The 24,141-nt window shown below is 35.2% G+C and overlaps 1 protein-coding gene across 1 annotated transcript in view; it reads right to left on the bottom strand.

Moving 5' to 3' along the window:
* The window catches only part of LOC113231841 (acid sphingomyelinase-like phosphodiesterase 3a), an 87,170-nt gene extending 83,295 nt beyond the window's left edge, over positions 1–3,875 (bottom strand). The window contains exon 1 of the mRNA XM_026466376.1: positions 3,767–3,875. Within this exon, the coding sequence (XP_026322161.1) occupies positions 3,767–3,836 (70 nt within the window). The 5' untranslated portion in view covers positions 3,837–3,875. The remainder of the gene's footprint in view (positions 1–3,766) is intronic.
* Between the last annotated feature and the right edge of the window lie 20,266 nt (positions 3,876–24,141).

The raw sequence follows: 24,141 nt of genomic DNA, 5'->3' as shown, positions 1-24,141 counted from the left end.
CCGGGGAGCCCATCGCTATACCGTCAATTTGTAGGTAGAATTCATTATTCCACAATAGATAGCCTGATGTTAGGCAGTGTTCTAATAATTCTGCATATTCAATGGACATATTATGTTCCCTTAGCTTCCTACGTACAATTTCAATGCAGTCTTTTACTTGTAGGTTGGTAAACAGCGACTGAACATCAAAACTGACCATGGTGTCATCATCAGTTAACCGTAGATCTTTGATTCCACTGATGAAATGGTATGAATCCTTCACATGTGTGGAAGTGTTCCCTCTCAATGGTGACAGTATCTTTGCCATTTGTTGAGCCAGTTTGTAGGTTGGTGTGTCAATCTGGCTAACTATGGGACGGAGTGGAGTGTCAGCCTTATGTATTTTTGGTAACCCATACAGTTTTGGTGGTTTCACGGCGCAGGGCACAAACGCACTTACATCAAGTTTCAGCGTATCGGAGTGCTTAGATATTAAGTTAGTTGTTGTTTTTAATATCTTGGTGGTAGGGTCTTTCTTCACCTTTTTATACGTGCTTTCATCCGATATTAATCAGTTATTTTGCTGTTATAATCTGACGTATTCATGACCACAGTCGCGTTACCTTTATCTGCACGGAGGATGACTACTTCAGGATCTTCGCGGAAGGTCTTCAGCGCATTATATTCATCTCGAGTAAGATTCGGTCTGCGCTGTTTATATGAACGCAATATTGACGAAACGTCATGCAAAAGAAGTCCGTTATCTGCCCAGGATGCAGCGAGAGGCCATTGAAATTAAAAAATATCCAAATTTCAACAGGGAAGATGGTTTCTCCATACCACCAGTTTGGGATCCAGTATTTCCTCTAATGAAAAATCCCAAACAGACATAAGACTGCAGTACTAATTAATATGTTTTAGTTTATTCTAATTTCTATTAATAATTAATAATAAATTAAACTTAATAAAAATTTATTCAATAAAATTATTTGTAAAACTTAATGTAGCGTAAATTGGAATGTTTTCGTTGTAAAATTAAAAATAAGGTATTTAATTAATAACTATTGTAACTATAGCGAAAAAATAGGGTGGTTTGCATTAATATTAGACATAACTGGTTGAAGACTGTACCACCTCAGTCAACCGTGACCATGGGACCTGTAAAGGGCCCGAAACGTCGGTTTGTTTGAAAAAACAAATATACGCGATTTAAATCCGGAAAAATAGTTTCATTTCCTATGTGTAACAATCGCGAAAACCTAAGAACTCGATATGTATAGATTGTTGTCAGTTAGATCTACACCACAACATTCGAAGTCTCTGTATATACCATATGTTTCATCCAATTTCAGATTAGAATGTGCAATGTTGTCCCTGATTAAAATGCATGTCCTACCTCTTCTCTCTTCTGGTTTACCATATAAAGCTCCCAATCTGAAATTTCTTATTTTTAAATTTTGCTCATGACCTGATTTGATAAAAGTTTCACTAAAACAAATAACATTTATTTTTTTATCATTGTCATTTAATTCCTGTATAGTTAGTTTCAACGTGTTTTAACGTCCATATGTATTATTAATATTATCTATAGTAACGTTCTGATATTGTCTCGTATTTTTCATCAATGTTTATTAATTCTGTTGTGTCTTTGGATTTGTAGTTATTTATTTCACGAATGAGTTTTCTTAGATTATTTATTACAATTTTCATTCCTGTTCTATTTATGTATCCCCCAACCATAAAAATCTCATATCTCAAGTGTCTATTCCGAACTATGTCCGAACGTCTTTTTCCAACAGTGTAATAAAACATTCTACTCTGCTGTTAAAGAGGTAGGTATGCCACCCATACCTATAAGTAGGGTAACATATCACTATATTAATATGTTGTATTTTTTGTAGTTTACTTCTCAGAAACAAAATCAATTCTTTATAGTTATTGTACGCCATAAAATCTGCTTCCCCTATCAAAACAACGCAATAGTCTTTTTCCGTCAAGTCATGTGCTATGGTTTCGATTCCTTCTAGCATATGAAATACATCTACATTAGGCGCGACGTGGTGGCAATAATTGTAATCGTTTTCAAATTCATTATCTATAATTGGTAATAGTTTATTTCTGGTATTAGATGACAGGATCAGAATATTGTTCTTATGGCTGCTGCATTGTTTATTTGACTCATTAGACTGATAATTGTTTGCTTCCTTTCTTCGCTTTTCTCTCGTGATTAGAATAATTGTTTGATTTTTTTATTCTTCTAGCAGTGAAAAATCCAATCTTGTTGTTTTAATATCTTTCCTTCCTTTTCCAGATGCTGAATTAGATTCGTTTGCAGGTGTGCGTTTACAAATCTGTTTTAAAACACATAGTTTTTCCTCATACTTACTTAATTTTTCTTTATATTTGTAATTCTCCGATAACAGGTTAAGTATATCGTTATCTGCGGCCTCTAATTTAGTTTGTAGCTTTGAAATAATACATTTCAACCCATCTATCTCTTCATATGTATTATGAGGTATTTCTGGGCACTTCAAAATAAACGGGCGCGTTTTGTGAATCTTGACGTATCGGTCATTAGTGAACAATAGGTTGAACAGTGAGTCACTCTTGCCCTCACAACAAGAACGGTTTGTTATTTGTTATAATTTGAAATTATGCACTGATCTCCTAGGTAGTAATGTTTATTTTTATAAGTTTTGTGTTATTAATCACTGTCAATAGTTTCTGTTTGTAGCTCAATTTTCACAGATTAGTCAATGTTTACACTTTTATCACACAATGTTTTTCCCACTGTCCAAAACTCCCGTTTATACCGTGAAAAACCTGTCACAGACACTATCACACGTTATTTACCACTTATCCACAATAACCACCGAATAACTAGATCAAAACTCTGTGACTTTCAATTTATTAGATTAAAATAGTGCGGAGCTAATGTTTACGCTACAATGGTCTACTACCCTCTACCGAAACGTAGTAATGCTCACATTATTGCTTGAAGGCAGAAATAAGAAAAGGTAAAGTGGCTGTACTTCCCTGTACGAACTCGCTTTACCGCTACTAAAGGCTAGTTAGTTCGTTTACATATTAATTTGTATGTGTTTCAGTTTGCAAATCTTATTGTTGACTGTAATAATAATATTGGACTGTGAATATCAGAGCAAGGGAACTCACTCACTCCGCGGACCTCCCGGAACACCCCGACTAAAATCAATTTAGAAAAGTTGATTTCTCAAATTAGTCTTATCGGGATTTGAACCACATTTAATCCACAGTGAAAATCGTTGCTCCAACGAAGTCGTATCTATTGTGTTTTTTACTTTTAATTTAATACTGTGTTCGTGACCGTTATTGTAAAAGATTTTAATTTCCTGCAATACTAGTGAGTATTATTACAATATTAGTCTATGGTCCTTGTAAGTCGATATTATTAAGTCAGACAGAATTATAAATTCGTTTTATTTAAAGGAAAGTACAATGTGAAAATCAAAAACTATGTAGTTTTTAAGTGTTTTGTTGAATGTCAGGATATTTCACCACCATGAGATTCAATTATTTTTTGTGAATTTACTCCACTAGTTTGTTATAATTATTAATACAAAGATCGAACGCTTAGAAAAAATTCCTTCGATCGATATGTAGGTTTTTATTTGCATTTTAAATTGATCTTTCTAATGTAAATAGACTACGCCAAAATTATTATCCACAGATACTAATTTGTTAGCACCGTATACATTATATAAAATATAAAACCGTAACGAATGAATAGCAGGATGCGTTAACGTACCTATCTTGGCGTGCGTGCAAGTGAAGAGGATGACACAGAGCAGTGTCAGTGTCAGGTGTGTAGTCCCCATCCTCCCGTCGTACTAGGTAACTCGCATCTTCATTGCTCGTAGCTCTTTGTATCTGAAATGAAAAATGCTATTATTATACATCGACGATAAATAGAACAAAATCTTTTTAATTTATTTTTGTTGTTTAGCTAGAAAGGATATTCAGGGTCGTATTCTAGAACTCTACTCAATGCTCAAGTCAGGATTTGAGCAGACTTGAGTATGATTTCAAGCACTGGAAATACGACCCTAATGGCAAGGACTTGAGTGTGATTTCTAGTGCTTTGATTCATACTCAAGTCCTGCCTTGAGCATTGAGTAGGGTTCTAGAATACGACCCTAAAATAAAAAAAAAACAAATACGGGTTCAGTGACCTTTCATGTATCTTGGTGAGGATCATCCATATTCATAGTCATGTCATCTGAGTTTGTTTGTTATTAACCAACTTCAAAAAAAGAGGCGGTTCTCAATTCGACTCCAGCATGTATGAACCTATTTAGATGATTCTTTCTGTTGGAAAGGGGGTACCTCAGTAGCAATTCTGTTTTTTTTTCTTGTAGAATAAAGTGACGGGATGAACAAGTCTTGCGCCTGATGGTAAGCTACAACGCCTGTCCATGACAGTTGCAGTGTCGCTCAGAGTTTCAAATCGCAAAGATCTGAGGCCGCGCGCCCTTCACCATGAGACATAAGTAGTGTAATTTCACCAGCACCCTTACCCTACAAAATCGGAACACAGTAATGCTGACATTACTGCTTGGCGGCAGAAATAGGTAAGGTGGCAGTACTACCCTGGACGAACTCTTACACTAAGAGCTATTCTGCTACTAATTAGTTCTATTCAAATTTGAAGAAAATATTCCAGCTCTAAGAGTGGCCCATTAGGTGATGAAACTGGTTTATTGGAATTTCAGACGCTCTCCGTTAAGCGATTTCAATAAAATTTGGCAAATAGATTCCACGAATTTCGTCCTTTTTTTTGACAAAAATGTTATTATTTGACGAATGTTAGCAGATTTTGTAATTCTAATGAGATTAGTAAGTGTAAATATGAAGAACATAAACAACACAACATAAACGCGTGAAATTACCAAAAGTTTTACGAAGCAAGTAATAAGTAAGTATTTAAGGAACTTCTTAACAGGTAACGTCTACTGAAGTAGATGTAGATTCCTGGGCAAATCGAATTCTCCAACTTGAGTTAAAATTTACTTAGGTGGATGGTTCCCTACAAACATAACTTAATCTGGTAAAGCTAACTTCGTGTTGCCTGTAGAGAAAGTAGTTTACAACAGATTTAATTACATACTAAGAAGAATATTTATAACTCTTCCACCATTACTTGATTTTGTTACGAGATGAACAAACAGCCGAACTGTTTTAATTTGAATATTAAGTTTATTTGAATATCACAAGGTTTTACTATCATGATATTAAACTTTTTTTTTTGTAAAATTACTCCACTAGTTTAACTAAGAAAAATTCTTTCGATCCGGCTGGATTCGAACCAGTGCCGCTAGCATACCGTGGTTGACGCTCTGCCAACTGTGCAACGGAACGAACCAGCAGGCCTTACGATTTTTTAATCTGTTTTAATTTGATTTCAGAATTTAATTTAAGTACTACCAGAAAAATAAAATGTCATTCCCAAATAAAACCAAGAAAATCACAGTTTACAAATAAAACACAGTAAAAAGGCATGATATGTTTATTATTGACGTTAGCGCATTCATTGACATAAAGAGCAATTGTGTCCTGTGGGTGATCTCCCTTACATTTTGATACAATTTAACCGACGTAGCGTGATACTGTTATGGATGTGCGGTCTTATACAAAGGCAAGTACTATTAAAGGAACACAATTCAATCTCTACGATAGCAAGGCACAGAGACGTTTAACCAGGTTTTGATTAATCCAAAACCTCTGCACATAGCGTTTCTCTCATGAAAACAGAGAGAGAGAGAGAGAACTTGACTTCCACAACCTTTCACAAACGGATATATATTCGATGTATATGTATTATATAGTTATAATATTATATAAATAATTACATGGCCATAAATATAGGAAATAGTAATAAACATGATTAGCATACACATTTTCTATGAAATTCGTATGAAAATTATTAATAACAAAATATGTGAATTTCCATAAGTTTTAGAATAAAACTTTATTATTATAATGACAGAAACTATTTGTTAAAATCTCTAATAATTAGGATGTCAGAGAAAAATTTAATATGATCGCCTATTTTGCAGTGTCTCGAAGTACAGTCAAAACAAATTGATTGTAGACGAAGAACAAAATTCATCGGGAAAAGTTTGAAAGGTCAAAAGTCCAGTAATATTATATTTAGCAACACAAGCGACCGATATTTAATAAAAATGTGGGTAGTTAGAAATTATAGATATGTTGTTATTACAATATCGTTATAATATAAGGTTTTTTTTAGTAAAAACCTAAGCTATAACAGAAAAAACTTTCATAGATTTCTCACCGATGGAGCCTTTTCAAAAATATCAAGTGACGGGACGAGCATATCCTGCGGCTGATGGTAAGCTACACGCCTGTCCATAACAGTTGCAGTGCCATTGACAGTTCTAAATCGCAAAGATCCGAGTGTAGGAGACTTTTCAAATAGACATAGAAATGAGACTCCAGTGACTGTTATAAATTATGTTATAAGATCTTTCACTATAAATCCAAACAAAACAAAACACGTCTATTCTAGTCAAAGATGCTTTTCGTAATGGCGGCCGCCTGTCACCGTTCCGTTAATATCGATGATGATCATATCGATTTATTTCTTATTTCGATGAAACTAATTCTTAATGACGCAAAGTAATTTTTCTAACAAAATAAAACAATATAATTTCACGATACGCTAACAGACGGCCATTCTGCTCTAGGAATGTCCTCATTCCGGAATAAGCTCGGTCATTCGACAAGTGGAGAGAATGTCCTCATGCTTCTTCTAGAATTGCTCGTAACACAGGAGCAGTCGCTTCTTGATTTACTAGTCGGCACGGCAGTGCTCCCACAATGGTGCTACCAGGAGTCGAATTCGGGACCTCTTCATCCAGCGCCCACAGCGCGAGTCGTTGGGCCACCGAAGTCGTCAATTTGAATGTTTATTTTAGAATCTGTAAGTCTGTAAGTACAAAGCATTAAGAACAACTCAAACAGAACTTAATAAAAGTAATACGATCTCGTCGAAGTAATAATTAACAAACAAATAATACGTTGTAAATAATCTATTTGTACTCGATACTATTTGTATTGAGTACAAATAGCTGTTTGATAACATATTACGTGCTATGTTCGCATAGCTAATTAACAAGTGTAGAAAATAACCCATTATTTATGGTCCTAAAGATTTTTATCTCGCTACCCAGTAACATCAGAGTATTGTCAAATTCAAATTCAAATTCAAATTCAAAATAATCTTTATTTCATAGGTAAGCATTATTACACTTGAAATCGTCACAATGGTTAAACTCTACCGCTCATTCGTAAGGCAGATTCCCCTGAGAAAAATGAGCAAGAAACTCTAGGGGTTGCTCTTTGTAAATAACATTTACAATAATTTTTTTTTATTTGAAACATCAGAAATCGAGACTACCTCCATGAGCTAAACGGGTTACTACCACGGATTTTTGTCATCCAAGTACGCAGAAGTTGTATAATAACCTTTAGTATAAAGTTTTTGTTTCACTATAGTTTTAAACCTCGTGAAAGGCAAATTTTGTATATCAACCGGAATCTTGTTATAAAAGCGTATACATTGCCCCTTAAATGATTTTTTGACTTTGTGAAGACGACTATCAAGAAAAGCTAGTTTATTTCTATTCCTCGTATTAATGTTATGTCTGTCACTATTTTTCATAAATAAATTACTATTCCTTTTAACATAAATTACATTTTCATAAATGTACTGTGAGGCTAGTGTAAGAATGTTAATTTCCTTAAACTTATCTTTCAAAGATACTTTGGGGCCCAGATTGTAAATTGCCCTAACTGCACGTTTCTGCAGGACAAAGATTCTATTGATATCGGCGGCATTACCCCAAAGCAAAATGCCGTATGTCATTAGACTGTGAAAGTACCTGAAGTAAACCAATCTAGCGGTTTCGACGTCTGAAAGTTTCCTTATTTTTTTAATCGCGTACACTGCAGAGCCAAGCCGTTTTGACAACTTACTTATATGGGGACCCCATTGCAATTTAGCATCTAACGTTATACCTAGAAATACAACTGTATCCACAAGATTTTTCGTTTCTAACTACAATGTTTGTAACCGTCTCTCTAACATTGGGTAATGTAAATTTCACACAATTTGTTTTTTTCTCATTAAGAAGTAGGTTATTAACAGCAAACCAATCAACTACTTTAGATATAGCATTGTTCACATCGTCGTAGGAACATTGGTGCCTTTTAACTTTAAATAATAAGGAAGTATCATCAGCAAACAATACTATCTCATGTTTTATACCCTCCATAAGGCTAGGTAAGTCATTAATATAAACTAAAAATAAAAATGGACCTAGAATTGAACCTTGAGGGACACCCATGCTAATTGCAGATCCTGACGATCTCGTGCCGTTAACATCGACCCTCTGTACCCTACCACGCAAATACGATTTAAGAAGGTCGAGATCACGTCCCGCCACACCATAATGGCGAAGTTTCCTGACCAGTGTATCATGGTGCACACAATCAAAAGCTTTGGAAAGGTCACAGAATACACCAATAGCATCATGTGAGACTTCCCATGCATCAAATATATGATTAATCAACTCGACACCAGCATCGGTTGTAGAGCGACCCCGAGTGAAACCAAATTGTTTATGAGACATTAAGTTATTACTATAAAAATGTGCACACATCTGATTTAGAATATTTTTTTCAAATATTTTACTGAGAGTTGGTAGTATTGATATAGGCCTGAAATTGGTGGGGTCAGAAATACTACCAGATTTGAAAAGTGGAATAACTTTACTTTGCTTCATGAGGTCAGGAAAGACACCATCATCAACACGTTTAATAAAGACACAGGCTAAATAAGGCGCAATACAATCAACTATAGCACTAATTACTCTGACTGAAAAACCATCAAGATCAGCAGTATTTTTTATGTTTATAGACTTAACTGTCACTCAATACATTAACACGTAAAATAAATACAATGCTATTTGATGACTGCTGACGAGTATTACAACAATATTATAATTAAAAACTTTGGTATTACTCTGTAAAAGGATTTAAATTACATTATGAATTAATATAATTCATAATGTAGTATACATGTACGTATACATGTGCGATGTAAAACGAATGTACTTACATACCAGTATCATTAATTCACTTCGTCATTACTTACGCCATTGTATCACTGCTTCCCTAATCCTCAATTTATACTTTTCCACTTCTGATCTGTAGGAGACTTTCCAAGTAGACATAGAAATAAGACTCCAGTGACTGTTATAAATTATATTATAAGATCTTTCACTATAAATCCAAACAAAACAAAACACGTCTGCTCCAGTCAAAGATGTTTTTCGTAATGGCGGCCGCCTGTCACCGTTCCGTTAATATAGATGATGATGATATCGATTTATTTCTTATTTCGATGAAACTAATTCTTAATGACGCAAAGTAAGTTTTCTAACAAAATAAAATAATATAATGTCACGATGCGCTAACACGAGGGACACTGCCACTGCGCCCATTACCCTGAGACATAAGTTGACATGTCCCATGTGCCTGTTATTTCAACAGCAACTCGTACCTTTCAAAATAGGAACACGGCAAAAATTCGTTAAAAACCAAATACAAAAATCAACAAGCACAGAAATTTGTAAGATCTGCTGGTTCGTTCCGTAGCTCACTTGGGAGAGCATCAGGCGAGGTATAACGTAGGCGCTGCTGTTTTTCTTAGTGTTCAATACAAGTATTTATCATTATAAAATATTAGTAGAGTAATTTCAAAAAAATTATTGAATATCATGGAAGTAAAAGATTGTAATATTCAATTTCAATAAATTTTCAAATTTATTGAAATTTATTTAAAAATTCATTACAATAAAACACATGTCAAATAAAATCCGTCAAACCGTGTGGTGAAACATTCGAGCGCGCCTTTCTCACCCTACTGCCCTCGTTTTATCCTTTTTTTACGTATGTCACACCGTGGCTTTTGTTTGCGGGGCTTGGCACCGATTTAGCAATTTTCCGGCGGCAACAAACGAGTTGTTTTAATACTACTGATGGACGGTTACTGATATTCTTTTATTCACATAAAGCTCAGCTTTTATTAACTCAGTCTATATTTTAATGTTACTAACGACTTGCGAATCGATTTTCTTTTCACCTGTATTTATAACGACGTCAGTGCATAAAGTTCAAAGTTCGTACAACATATCGAGTTCTTAGTTATAACAGAAGTAAGAAGCAATAAAACTCGAGTATTTTCTCATTTCATTGACTCTTATTTTCCCTTTATTAAAAAACCAGTCCTTTATTTAAAAAATAAATAAATAAAGATCAACTAACGTGCGTGTTATTACAAAAAATGTTAAATTTATCTCATAGAGCAAAAACAGTTGGAATCAGCTGGCAAAACCTTCAAGAAAAAAAAATTTACCGTTCCCGGGTGTTTCTTTACCGCATACAAAAACATTTATTATTAGAGGGCAAGAAGTGTCTCCGTGTAACGGTGTCGAGAATTCTCGACTAGGGAGTTTAAACACGAGAGAAGTAGATTCAAATTGCTGAGCGTTTTGTTGAACTACTCGATGCCTGTGGTTTTACTTTTCTATATTTTGAGTAAATCAAATTAACAACACAGGCGGTATTGTGTCAAGTGTCAAATCAAAACACTGTAAGGTAAGTGTTGTTGTGTTTTGTAACTTCATTATACAGCAAGAATATTTCGCCTGTTAATAAGGGAAAACTATAACTAATAAAACGTAAAATTATAACTGCTTGATAAAATTCTTTAATATCTATTGTACAAAGTAAGTTTATGTTATTAACCACAAAAATAAAAATAAAAACGAAAAATGCTTTTTGAAGCTTTTTCTCAATTTGTTGTTTCTGATATTACAGTGTTTTGGTTTGACGCGGTAGATGCTTGAAAATAGAATTGCGTCTTGGATTAATGTCATTATAGAGATTTGCTCTAGTTAATCCGATAGAGAATGTCATTTATTTTATTTAAAACTGTGAAAATACATGAGATTGAACGATCTGTTAAACGTACATGTACGCATACCTGTATACTAGTATGTATATTAATGCAGCGGCAAGGCAGGGAGTCATTATATATGGTATGTCTATGGTGTCTACTAGCTTGTATATAACCGCTGTCACTCAAGGCGTTCTAGTCAGGGGTACACTTCGAGCGATTGATTATGTCACATGCCATTATTATCAACATCCTTCGACAAAATGTATTAATTATTTTGATGCCATCATTTATATTTCCGAAGAAAATGTTTAAGTACGAACGAAAAAAGATTTAGTTTAATTCGTTTGTACTTTATCTTCCATCGCTGACCGGAAGCCGTGAACTACGGCCATTGTCAGGATAAACGGCTTTACAATGGTCGTAATCGCTATGTCTGCGGGCTCCACAAAATATCCCTAACACGGTGCTATTTGCAGTGTGTATTTTAGTTTGCTGTGACTACAATCAAAGTTCGTACAACATATCGAGTTCTTAGTTATTCGGTTATTATCGAGTTCGTACAACATGCTTACAATAAAATAAGAATAGAATAGAAAAGAAAATCATTTATTCGACGAAGGCAAAAATACATAAATGAAAAGGTAATAGCATGAAGAAAAAAGAGAAAAACGGAGTAAAAATTAGGCTTGACACAAACAACCATTCATCGTTGAATGCTACTCTGCACGTACCCCGTGGAATAGGTCACCACCTCAGCATATGCAAGGCACAGTATACCCCGCGCTGATAATCAGTTGGCAACCTTGATCGATCTCACACGGATGTGGGTACGTCAACATACATGTTTAACGACTACTAATTTTACAAAACTCTAAACTTTATACATATTCAGTGCCCGCTGTTTGATAAATATCTTACATACGAGTATATACGTAAAATATACTACATAATTTATTATAAAAACCGAGTTTTAGGGTTTTTGTGATTGCTACATGGAAATAATAATAATAATAACGCACGCACTCAACATAGCCCCGCACGAGGAAAACCCTGTGTCGCGGATGCCATAGACACACACATAGACAAATTACACCCAAACTCACGAGAGAAATAAATGTTGGCCATACAAATATTTCTCCCGGCCCGGGAATCGAACCTGGGACCTCTGCATGGCAGTCCGGCATGGTAACAGTTCGGCTACGGAGGCAGTTCAAATGAAAATATTTTGCCTTATTCATTTCGCGGATATTTTTCAACAGAAACCAATGGTCAAAGCTGAACGGCCCCAACCTAAAGTTTTTTTTAGTTTCGGCATGGCCGAAAGCTAATCGACACAAACGAATGGCTCAGGTTCTTTGCAGGTCCCATGATCTCGCTAGAATAGGGCCTGTAAAAGCCCAAAATGTTGTTTTTTTTAATACTATCAGTCAACATACATGCGACTTGGATCTTGGATGGAATTATTATACAAATGCATCACGTGTCCCAGTTTCACGAGTGTTTGTTATAAGCTCCTGCGTCAGATCCGAAACCCGTTTCCGTTAGCAAATTAAATTTCCGTGACTCACAGCGAAAACCCTGGACAATAGTATTGCAATCTCAGCTGTATCCGCTGCTTATATCACAAACACTGCAGTTTAGTTCACGTCGTAACAAGAGATTGTAATAATGGTATTGATTAATTTTTGGCATATTTACAATAAATCTTTACATATATCACTGAACTTATTTTAACATGATTTTGGTAGGTCAATGAATATAATGCATATTTTTAACAGACTTCCAGTTCTTATTCGAATGTATATTTTTTTGAGTGTAAGTTACGCGATCACTCCGATCACTCCGAGACCTGTGAACCGATTTCGATGATTCTTTTTTTTTGTGGGAAAGGAGATACCTAAATAGTAGTACCATTCAAATTTAAAGAAAATTTTCTATCTCTAACGGCAGCAAATTAAGGGATGAAACCGGTTTGTAGGAGTTCACCCACTTTTCGTTAACCGATTTCAATAAAACTTGCCAAATAGATGTAATTCCGCAAACATTTGGGGTCGGTTTTACATAAAGAAATTTATAATTATTACATTAATTAATGGAAAAGGAAACTCTTGACCACGAAGTTTTAATAACAAATTATATATATAAAGACGCATTACGAGTACACAGAAAACTGTAATTAGTAACTCATTATCAAAATATATGTTTTAAACCAAAAACTTGAGAGTTTCAATTTAATGCTCATTCATTTACGTGTTAGCAAAGCGACCTGGCCAATTAAATTTCAGTGGCACCGCGCCACTTCTGAATGTTCCAACGTAACATTTAATTAGTGACTTCAGGAGCTTTAGTACACGAGTTTCTTTCAGACTTCGACGTAAAATGTTACTTGATGTTCGTTTTGGTTCTCGCTTACTAGAAAAATTACATTATCTTGAAAAAAAGATAATGTATTGAAATGTATGAATACTTATTTCTGTAATTGCAATGGAAAATAAAGTGGTCATATATTGAAGAAAGTTGACAAAGTTAAAGTACTTCTTTTGTAGGTATTTTAGTTATATGTAGAAAGTTTTTAAGAAAGTCATTTTAACCATACCATATTTTGACGACTACAATCTCAAATACCTTTAAAACGTGTCATGGCAAGTCATTGACCTACCAACAAATCTATTTACGCAACCTACTGTGGTATAAATCTCACTAATTATAACTGTCATTACAAACTGGCATTAAAAAAAAAAACAGTTGTTTTAATAAAAGTCTGAAGGATATAGTAAAAGTTGTTACTCTGTTTTCAAACAAAATAAAACAATATGTAATCCTGCGAAGATGCTTGTCCTTGAGCGGCCGACTCTAATTGGTCAATACACTAAACGCCACACTCTAGCGAAAACTAGTTGCGTGCACGCTGCACGTGACGGCCCACGCTCAATGCGAACACGTCCCGGCGAACGCACAGCAGGTGTGAATTTGTGATCTTACATACTTCAATAAGTATAATAAATAAAGTATCGCATGGAACAATAAAGCTACATGTGATCATACGTCACATGTGGCTTTATTATTTTTTTATAACTCTTCCTAACTCCTATTTAAGCTTAAAAAGTTATTTCGTAGAGTCTTTAAACCTGTCTCTTGAAAAGTTGTCATTTTGCAGATGTGGCCTTATTACAACAAGGGTGCGATACCATGTTTATTATGCGCTCACCATACGAGTGAGGGCACTGCCCGTCAAACAATAAATCAATCATCATTCATTGATAACCAGTGCGGGATTGTGTGGTACACACGTCTGCATCTAGCCGAATGGATTTGGCCGGAACAGTCTAAATCTGTGATTGTGTGAAGCCCGCATTAGTAGTGTGAGTAAAGTTTAACCTTTTTGAAATACCCAGTGTAACTATGTGCAGCAGGAGCGGATCAGGAGCAAATCGTAAAAATTTCATGTTGCCCCGTAATGCGTTCACTTTTTTCAACCGATACCAATTCCCCCGCTCCGTTGCCTTCACTGCCTTTGTCGCCCGCAAATCTCGCCAAAACGTTACACACTTTATTACCACACCGACACTTCAGCTGATGAAAATGTTCACCATTAAATTTAATAGTGTCGATTAGTTTTCGGTTGGTTCTTCATGCTCGATTCGTTTGGATATTGGTAGCATAAATTGTTTGATTTTCATGTTATAATTACCAGTTTGATTTAACGACCGAATGGAATAGCCTTTGATTGTGGATTAAGACTTTTTAGTTGTTAATGATTTTCGTATACGTGATAAGACACCTATTACTAGTAAAAATCATGTTATATAAATGACATGTTATTAAAAAGTACATCAGACACGCAATTGTTACATATTTTTATGGAAACTGACTTTATTCATATAGACAATACACTAGAAACAATTTAGCGATTCGGCCCAACCAAAAGATGAAACGTTAGAAAGACAGGATAGAAAACCATATTTCTCGAAAACCGTCGGTCCTTTGCCGACCAAATTCTAATAAGCTTGTTCATGTAAAACGTGGGGTCAATACATCCTGTTCGATCAATTCGAGTCGCTCATTCTATGCAGGAAATTAGACTCTTCTTCAAAAGCAAATTCTTTGAAGCGAAGCAAACGTTTGTGCGCATATTGTTGAATTTTTCTCAAGATCGATTCTAAATGAAATGAGATTTCAACCAAAGAAGGTTGCGTAAATAGATTGCTTGCCATGACACTTTTTAGAGGTATTTATTCAAAATTGTAGTTGTCAAAGTATGGGTAAAAAACTCTTCTAAAAAACTCTAAACCTTTGTTAAATTCTAGACTAGACCTCAACATATCGCTAAAATAAAGTACCTAAAAAGGAAGTACTTTCAATTTTTCAACTTACTTCAATATATGACAACTTTATTTTCCATTTCAACTACAGAAATAAGCATTCATTAATTTCAATATATTATCTTTGTTCAAGATGTTTGATCTATATTATCTTTCATAATTTGTTCCTGTTGTGTTTGTAGTTTCTATTATTTTCATGACGATCATGCGATAAAAGGCTTTTGACGTATGATGACATGTGGACTTATTGTTCCATGTGATACTTTATTTATTATACCTATTAAAGTATGTAAGACCGCAAGTTCTCACCTGCGGGGCTTTCAACGGGACGTTCCAGATTCGCATTGAGCGTAGGCTGTCACGTGCAGCATGCACGCAACTAGTTTTCGCTAGAGCGGGGCGTTTAGAGTATTGACCATTCAGAGATGGCCGTTCAAGGACAAGCATCTTCGCAAGGGCGATACACGAATTGTTTTATTTTGTTTGAAAACAGAATAACAACTTCTACTATATCCTTCAGATTTCTGATAACCAATGGTCGGAAACAGGTGTTCCACATATATAGATACGTATATAGACATAGCTACAAGGAGCGACATAGAGTTGTTAAAAGTACCAAATATTAATTTATTATTTTTTCGAATTCCGGATTTCCAGAAATCGTTTTACTGCATCGTAGGACAAACTACTGACATAAGACGTCGAAGTTGGATTTTCAAGTAATTTTAATTGTGTCATCTAAAAAATGCATTAGATAACTGACAACCTTGTTGCCATTCCATCCATGTTCGCAAAAGAAATTAAGTAATATTTGGGAGCTTTAACAATTCTATGTCGCTCCTTGTAGTTATATCTATACATGTATCTACAAATGTGGGAAATCCCTTTTCCGACAATTGGTGATAACACCAGTTGTTTTTAATGTCAATTTGTAACGACAGTACTATAGTTGTGAAATATTGAGATCAAATACTTTTTACGGATTAAATAATTAGTTAATGTGGTTCAATATTTTTGGCTATACTTTATGTGCAAATAAATTATGAATTAAATAAACATTTGCTTGAATGCCTAATTTGTGAATGTGATTCTTCTGAAATAGTATTGTGTTTCAAATCATCATGCATTAAATAAGTCTCTCATTAAACAAGTCAAATCTATAAAAGCGTTTTCTTCTAAATGTACCTCGATATCTTCCCATTCCATATTTCTAACAACACGCAACCTCTTTCACTGGCAAATCTTGACACACTGAATAATACACCACTTGTATATACTCGTCGAAATGCGGAAAAGCTCCAATGTTCAAACGCTTTATCGAAAACGCCTTAGCGGATTTAAATACGATAAGTGAACCAGCGTGCACGCTTACTACAATGCTTCGCCCTTCCACTGAACAGGATGCTCAAATGTACAGTGTAAGAGCCTATGCACACGGCGTATTTTATACACGCCGACGACGCGCGTATACGCGTCATAAACGCGCGTCATCTGCTCGTATACACGCCATAGACGCGCTGTAAACGCGCGTATGTATCCGCACATTTTGGTAAGACATAGTTTTAATTTTTGTTTTGTTTGTTAATTTCAGTTAATTTTTGAAATGTAGCAACTCCATGAAATTCTATATTAAGTTCTTGCTTGCAACGTGATGTTTGAATCGATTCACTACAGAGCGGCTGAGGCGCGTATAGGCGCAGCAGTCGCGCGTATATGCGCGAGATGACGCGCGATTACGGTGCGTATAAAATACGTCATGTGCAAAGGCTCTTAAAGCTGTTACCCACATACCTCATTATCAGTATGTTCAGTGTCGGAGCATATACGCTCCAAACGACGTTCTTCTGTATGCGCCAACTCCGTTCGGAATTTGCGGCCCAATACTGGCTGTAGGCTTTGTATGTTTGTCTTATATTTTTGTTTTATGATGTTCTCACTCTGATTAAAAGTTCTAACCTGAGCACTGCTGTTTCTTCATCATAATAATACTGACTCCATCAACCTTTTAAACTCAAAAACATGAAGTTTTGCGATTATCATATATTTCTCACTTTTATCATACAACAGCTTTACTTAGTTCTGTTTGCTAATGTACAACATGTTGCTTAACAACGCGCGGCTTTGGCTCAAGAATTTGTTTTGCACATTTTCGTTGCGTGTCAAGTGGTAACGTTCCACGACATCGTACAACGTTACCCAACATGTGGCTCATCACGATATTGCGTGTAAATTTTTACTTAGTGAATATACGGATTAATAGCAGCACCTTTGTTTAGCTCATACTCTCTACATCCTATTATTACCTCCCTCGTTCCTTAATCCCATATATCTCACAAGCTCATTGTTACTGAAATTCGATTAAAAGTTTCGTAAATGGATATCAGAACTTGACTACGACTTATAAGTAATTTGAGTAATAATTTCAAGAACTTACCCATAATTATTTAACTTGTGTTGCATTATATACAGGGTGACATATTCGCAGTGCCTAAAACCCTTTTTAGATTCAGGATCTTGTAGCTACACATTTAAACAAACTTACATCTAGTATGAAAACGATTGCTCTAAATCAAATGGAATTTGATATGAAAGTAGTGTCGCTATGTAATTAGTAAGTAGTGAGCCATTTTTGTGTTTCGTAAATTCGACATTTTGGTGATATTTTTTATTACTTCACAAAAATATTTTCAATTTTCTAAAAACCCTTGCATAAATAAAGTACTACTAGAATTTTCTGCCGGCCTTCACAACTACCTTAATATGTAGTGATTGTCTACACATAACATTGTAACGATGAGCGATGTGGCTATTGTAATGTCTTTAGAAATTGTCATCACATGCAATTAATCCATTTATACTGCTGGGCACAGTTCTCAAAAACAAAAACCGAAATTGCCCAAATTTTACTTTATTTCTTTTAAAAAAAATTACTTCAACTCATATTTATCTAAAAAAATAGTTTTGTGTATGTCCGAATGTAAAGGTTGAGATTTAACAACAAAATCAGATAGCACAAATGTATTTAAAAAAGTAAACAACGATCAAAAAGCATTTTCTTTTTTATATAATACAAGTGACAGGACGAGTGAGGAGGAGTGGTATCCATAACTGTTGCAGTGCCACTCAAAGCTTAAATCGCAAAGATCTTAGGGGCACTACCACTGCGCCCATCACCCTGAGACATAAGATGATAAGTCCCATATGTCTGTAATTTTACCAACACCCTTACTCTTCCAAACCTGAACGCAGTGAAATACGAGATAATTTACAACAAGATTCTCTGACGATATTCAATAGCAAATTGATTGAAGAAAGTGCCTACCAAATTAGCCAATTGTTGTTATGTGAATCAATAATAAAAAAAAAAATATTTCATTGATAAGTGTAATAAATAAATAAATTTAAAATAAAATAGACAAGACATTTGGCACTATTTCAATCAACTTGTTATTCAATATCGTAAGAAAAATCTTGTTAAAATTATTCCATGTGCAGAGCGACAGAACTGTTACGTAAGCTGTCACTCCACCCGCACCGCGCAGCTACTTCAGGAACCGACTCAATTAAGCGGTAGGCCTGCAGCAAGAACAACAATCAATAACTTACTATTATATGCAATACACAAATCAATACGAAGAAAAAATAAACTTCTATACCAACTTTTGTCCCTAACGTAACGGGGTATTACTAACTTTGTTATATCGTAACTGTGTCGATCGCAAATATGGAATGTTCTACGAAGCCACTGTTAAGTCAGGACGGTTCAGCGTATCATGCACCGTATTTTAGATTGCCGAAAACTTTTCTTGGTATGTGATAACATTTTTCTAATATTCGATAATATATTAGTAACTAATTGTCAGGTGAGAGATGTTTTACTACGGCAAATTACAATAATACTTTCGATATATGGTATTAGAAATCTCATGATCTAACTTAAGATATTACCAGTTAATATTAATATTATTTCTATACATATTCGTATCTTTATTGCACACAAGAACAAATACATAACCAAGAAACAAAAGGCAACTTCCAGGCGACCCCCCGGGTTACAGGATAAACTTAAAGATTATAATTAATTGAAAGACAACAAATGCAAATAAATACTAATTTAATACACATATTTCACTTACACTAACGAAAATAAGTAAAACAATAAAAAAAAATTCAAAATAAAAATAAATAAAAATTAAATAATCAGATACAATACTTATAAAAATTATAACCACGGAAAAAAGAGAAGAGGGGTAGGAATATGAAAAAACAAATAATATTAAAAACGTAGCACTAATAGGAGAAAAGAATAATTCGTATATAAGGTAATGGACTTGATTAAGTTTAAAACTTAACAGATTCATCGCGTCTGATCAACTCAGGCTGGCAATTCTACAGTTTGATGCTAGAAGCACCCTGAAGGAATTAAAACGAATTAAAGGCAGTTTAAAGAAAAAGAAGACCGCAAGGTGCCATTGAGAGTAGTGCTGTGATACACGAAACAATCTTTTACGTAGAGAGGGGAGATGGGATTAAAGAGGACAGAGTACAGCAGGAATAAAACGCAGAAGTCCCTACGACGACGAATGGCTAACCATTTAAGTTTGGACCGGAAGTCAGACACGGTCAAATGCAAAGATTCTGCAACCACTCCAGCTTGTTGAATAGTCCGTCAGACAAGAAAGGATATTATGCATCTGCATATTCCAGAATAGGCAGAAGGGGCTTTTGTGCAGACTGACTTTAGTCAGAATCTATTATTATTTACACTAACAAAATGATTATTTTGAATATCACCTTTTTACGATATCACGTGACGGGATGGACAAGACGTGCGCCTGATGGTAAGCGACACGCCTATCATTGACCGTTGCAGTGTCACTCAGACCTGTAAATCGCAAAGATCTGAGGGGCACTGTTTTATTATCTGTCATTATTGTGATTTCTGTGTTTTGTGGAGGAACAAATAATATGCTTTTTATTATCTATTTCATTACAGTTTTTGGATCTCTACGTGTGGTCTCTTTAATAGTGTACATGGTGTTCAATTTACATCAACAATCTCTTCATTATTATTGCATTTATTATACTGTATAATCTTAGTTTTTCTTTAACTTGACATACTATATTTACCTATATTAGTTTAAAAAAAAATCTTGTCATAATAAATAAAACTTTCTAAGTTTGTTTGTCATCCAATCATAATATAACAAGTAAGTTTATTTGACGCGTGCTGTGGGTGAAACGGTTTTACCAATTTCCTAGCAAAATCCAGTATCATAATAAACACAAAAACGATTAATAAAGTGAAATAAGAACATTAAATTATATTATCTTCTTAATAAAATAAAACCAAAAAAATGGCTGTGTTTAAGCGATAAATTGCAACACGAAAGAGAAGAATCTATTAAATTTGCTAGCATTGTCCTTTTTGCGAATATAGTTTATTTAAATTATCGAACAATATAATTTTCAAAACAAACCTCGGATCTCACGGGTGTTGAAATTAAATTGAGGAAAACGTAGTATCGAATGATAATTAAAGAGAGAATTTATCTCGGAGATAAAATGGTTATTCTTGCTTCGTGCAATTTTAATTAAAACAACTTTTCCTTTACCCTTTTCGTTTTGTTTAGATTTTAATGTTATTTGTCTTGTTCTTAATAATTCGAAATCAGTTAAAATGTTAATCACAAATGACTTCGACAAAATGTCCAAATTATACTGTTTAACTTTTGTTGAATACCAACAGCTAATGTAATACACAATTCTTAATATTGTTCACACGAATTTCTAATAGCTTCTAAGGCGAAATGGTGTCGGGGTTGCGTAGGCATTGAAGCGTGTGAGGTAGACGCGGAGAAATTCATATCACGGTATTTAAACATTTGCCTTTTAGAAATAAAGCAAACTTACTGTAAACAAAGCTTATAGTTTATAGCTTATAGTTCCCCTGAAGTATTTATTACGGAACACAGAAGAAAATGTTTTATTGACATATCTGTAACGGCAGCTGTGGTAGCATAATGGTTTGACACACCGCCTCTCATGCAGAGGATCGTGGTTTCGAAACCAGGCTTGAACCTCTGAGGTTTTCGGAATTTATGTGCGAAATTTAATTTGAAATTTACCATTAGCTTTTACCAATCCGTATTAGGCCCGCGTGGAACTACAACCCAAGCCCTCTCATTGTTCGAGGAGGCCTGTGTCCAGCAGTGGAACTATATATAGGAACTATTATATTAATTCTTACCTCTAGTAACAATCGAATGAAATGAGTTTTCCGTATATGAACGTATGAAATTGAGGATGTTCTTAAAAAAGCCAGGTTGTAAGTGCCACGAACAAACAGGCATGTATGCATAGACTGACGGGAGTGGAAGTAGCGAAGGAGATATGTTGGGAGCATAGTAGGTGGAGGTCAATAGTCTGCCTACCCCGATGGAATACAAGCGTCTTCTTCTTCTTGGTGTGTCGACTCTAACGTTTATATTTGTGAGGACCAGTACTTAGCGACTGAGATAGCATTATCAGTGGCTTTGTACAGGTCCTCGCGTATGCAAGTGCAAGGATACGCACGGCAGGACAAAAGATGTGCCATTATCTAAAATGCACTCTTCGAGCTATAACCCCATCCGTGCATACTCTTCTTGCTTCGGCGGACTTGGGTCCGCAGCCTATTTAGAGACTTCCATGTTGGCCATGGTAGATCATGCCCACAAGGTAGGTGCTACGACAGCCGGATGAGTGATGCCGTGGGGTACCTCTCTTTCCAGAGACTATTCGGGCCTGGTTAGTTTCCCTGTCCAGAGGGTATACCTCTTTAATAAAGTTACGGCGATTCTTTAGAGTCAAAGACAGGCGTGACAATACGTATTATGTATGAACGTAGTAAAAAATTAAAAATTTTGAAATATTCGTGATTTTTTTTTATCGAGCAAAGTTTATACAATCGTATTTGGGGTGCCATAGTTCACTGCCAGTATTTTCTATTTTCATTATCAATTAAAAATCCGTGTGATCGAAATACGTCAAAATGTCTATTTTGGATCTCACTTCACCTTAAACTACTAAGTTCAAGCTTATAATAGATTATTGTATCAAATACCTTGCGATACGAGCAGCATGAGGTGAAAAAAATATCTAACAATGGAAGTAAATATTAGAATACATCACATTACTTTGATAAAAAGTAAGTAACTAAAGCACTTGTGTTATGGAAACCGGAAACAACGATGGTACCACAAATACCATGACTCGAGACATTATTGAAAAGTTAGTTTCATTTACATTTACATTGACCCGGCCGGGGACTGAACCCGGGACCTTAGACATGGCGACACCCTGAAAACCAGTGTGCACTCGACCACGTAGGCCGTCAAAAGTGAGGCCGCTTACTCGAAGCCTTTTTTATTATTTTAGAAATAAAAATAATTCACAGATTACAAACACCTTTCTGACAAGAACCGGATCCACGTTAATCACTTTCAGGGATTTGACAACAATTTATTTTTTCGAATTGCTCCAAAAACTTGATTTTTTAATAATATCTTCAGATGTCTTTCACGTGGTGAAATTCGTAAGATGTGCTGAGTCGATTTGTAGCTCAGTTGGTAAGAGCGGTAGCCCCGGTGTGGCAACAGACGCTGGTTCGAGTCTAGGAAGATCGGAGGAATTTTTCTTTATGTTGTACGATCTTTGTATCAATGTCTTCCAAGTTAATTATAGTGTACACTGTAATAATTATTGCTTTTTTAAATACGCATTTAATTTTTAGTAGCAATAGAGCTCCCTATGAAATAGTTTATCCAGGGAAGTACTGCCACCATACTTTGGGAGTTGATGTTGCTCGCTTCCGTAGGTTTACCCTCGAGACCCTACAAGTGACCCCTGGGTGTGCTAAAGAGCAATAACTACTGGTGGTAGGCTTCAGTCGTGTCTAGTCACCACCCTCCCGACGCAGTCGAGTCGCCAAATGGTTTTTACCGTGTTCCAACTCGTGTTCTGGAGTTGCCATTAGGAGGTCGGGTCTGAACAGTTGCATTGCGTCTGACGAAGAGTTGTAACCGCTTGTACTGCCACACTGAGCACTCGGTTCAGGAGGCTAGCAGGATCCGAAGCACGGTGCACCGCTGGCCGACCGTGTAGCGAGAAAGCCACCCGTGAATGTGTATTCAATGTTTAAGAAAATTTTATGAACAGAAATTTTATGTTTTTAAGAATATGTCATGTTCAGTAGTCGGAATTTTAGGAGAAAACTTTTTAACAAAACACAAAGCAGTTATTTATGCGCTGTTACCTTAGCTTTAAGCCATTGTCATCTTTGTATCATTATGGTAAATGCAATAAAGAATTGAATTGTATTGAATCATAATAACACTCTGAAATTGAACCGTGAGAATATGGATGTATGTATACCTATAAATCGTAATTGAAGTCTATTCAAGCATAAAATTGCAGCCCCTTGCGAGTGTATAAAATTTCTTCCTACCAGACACAGTAGCGACTGTGTAACATTGGCTAAAGAAATTCCAGAAGAAGTGTTTATTGCAGATTTAATTACTAAACCACAAAACGGAAAACTCCCGGTTAGAATTTTGAACACTACTGACCAAGATTTAGAGATAGATTTTTCTGAATTAGATATTTTAGATTTGCACAAGAATTTTGGAGTTTGTAATTTTGATAGAGAAAACATGAGTGTAGAGCGTGTTAAGTCCTTATTAAATTTACTAGATTTGAACTATTTACAAGATGGAGACAAGCTCAATATTGAACAAAGTTTTGCTAAATACTCAGATATTTTCCAACTTCCAG

The sequence above is a fragment of the Hyposmocoma kahamanoa genome, unplaced genomic scaffold (assembly GCF_003589595.1).
Source record: "Hyposmocoma kahamanoa isolate Upper Pololo Valley unplaced genomic scaffold, ASM358959v1 66, whole genome shotgun sequence".
NCBI lineage: Eukaryota > Metazoa > Arthropoda > Insecta > Lepidoptera > Cosmopterigidae > Hyposmocoma > Hyposmocoma kahamanoa.
Note: the sequence above shows the minus strand (reverse complement) of the source record. Positions and strands in the feature narration are given on the sequence as shown.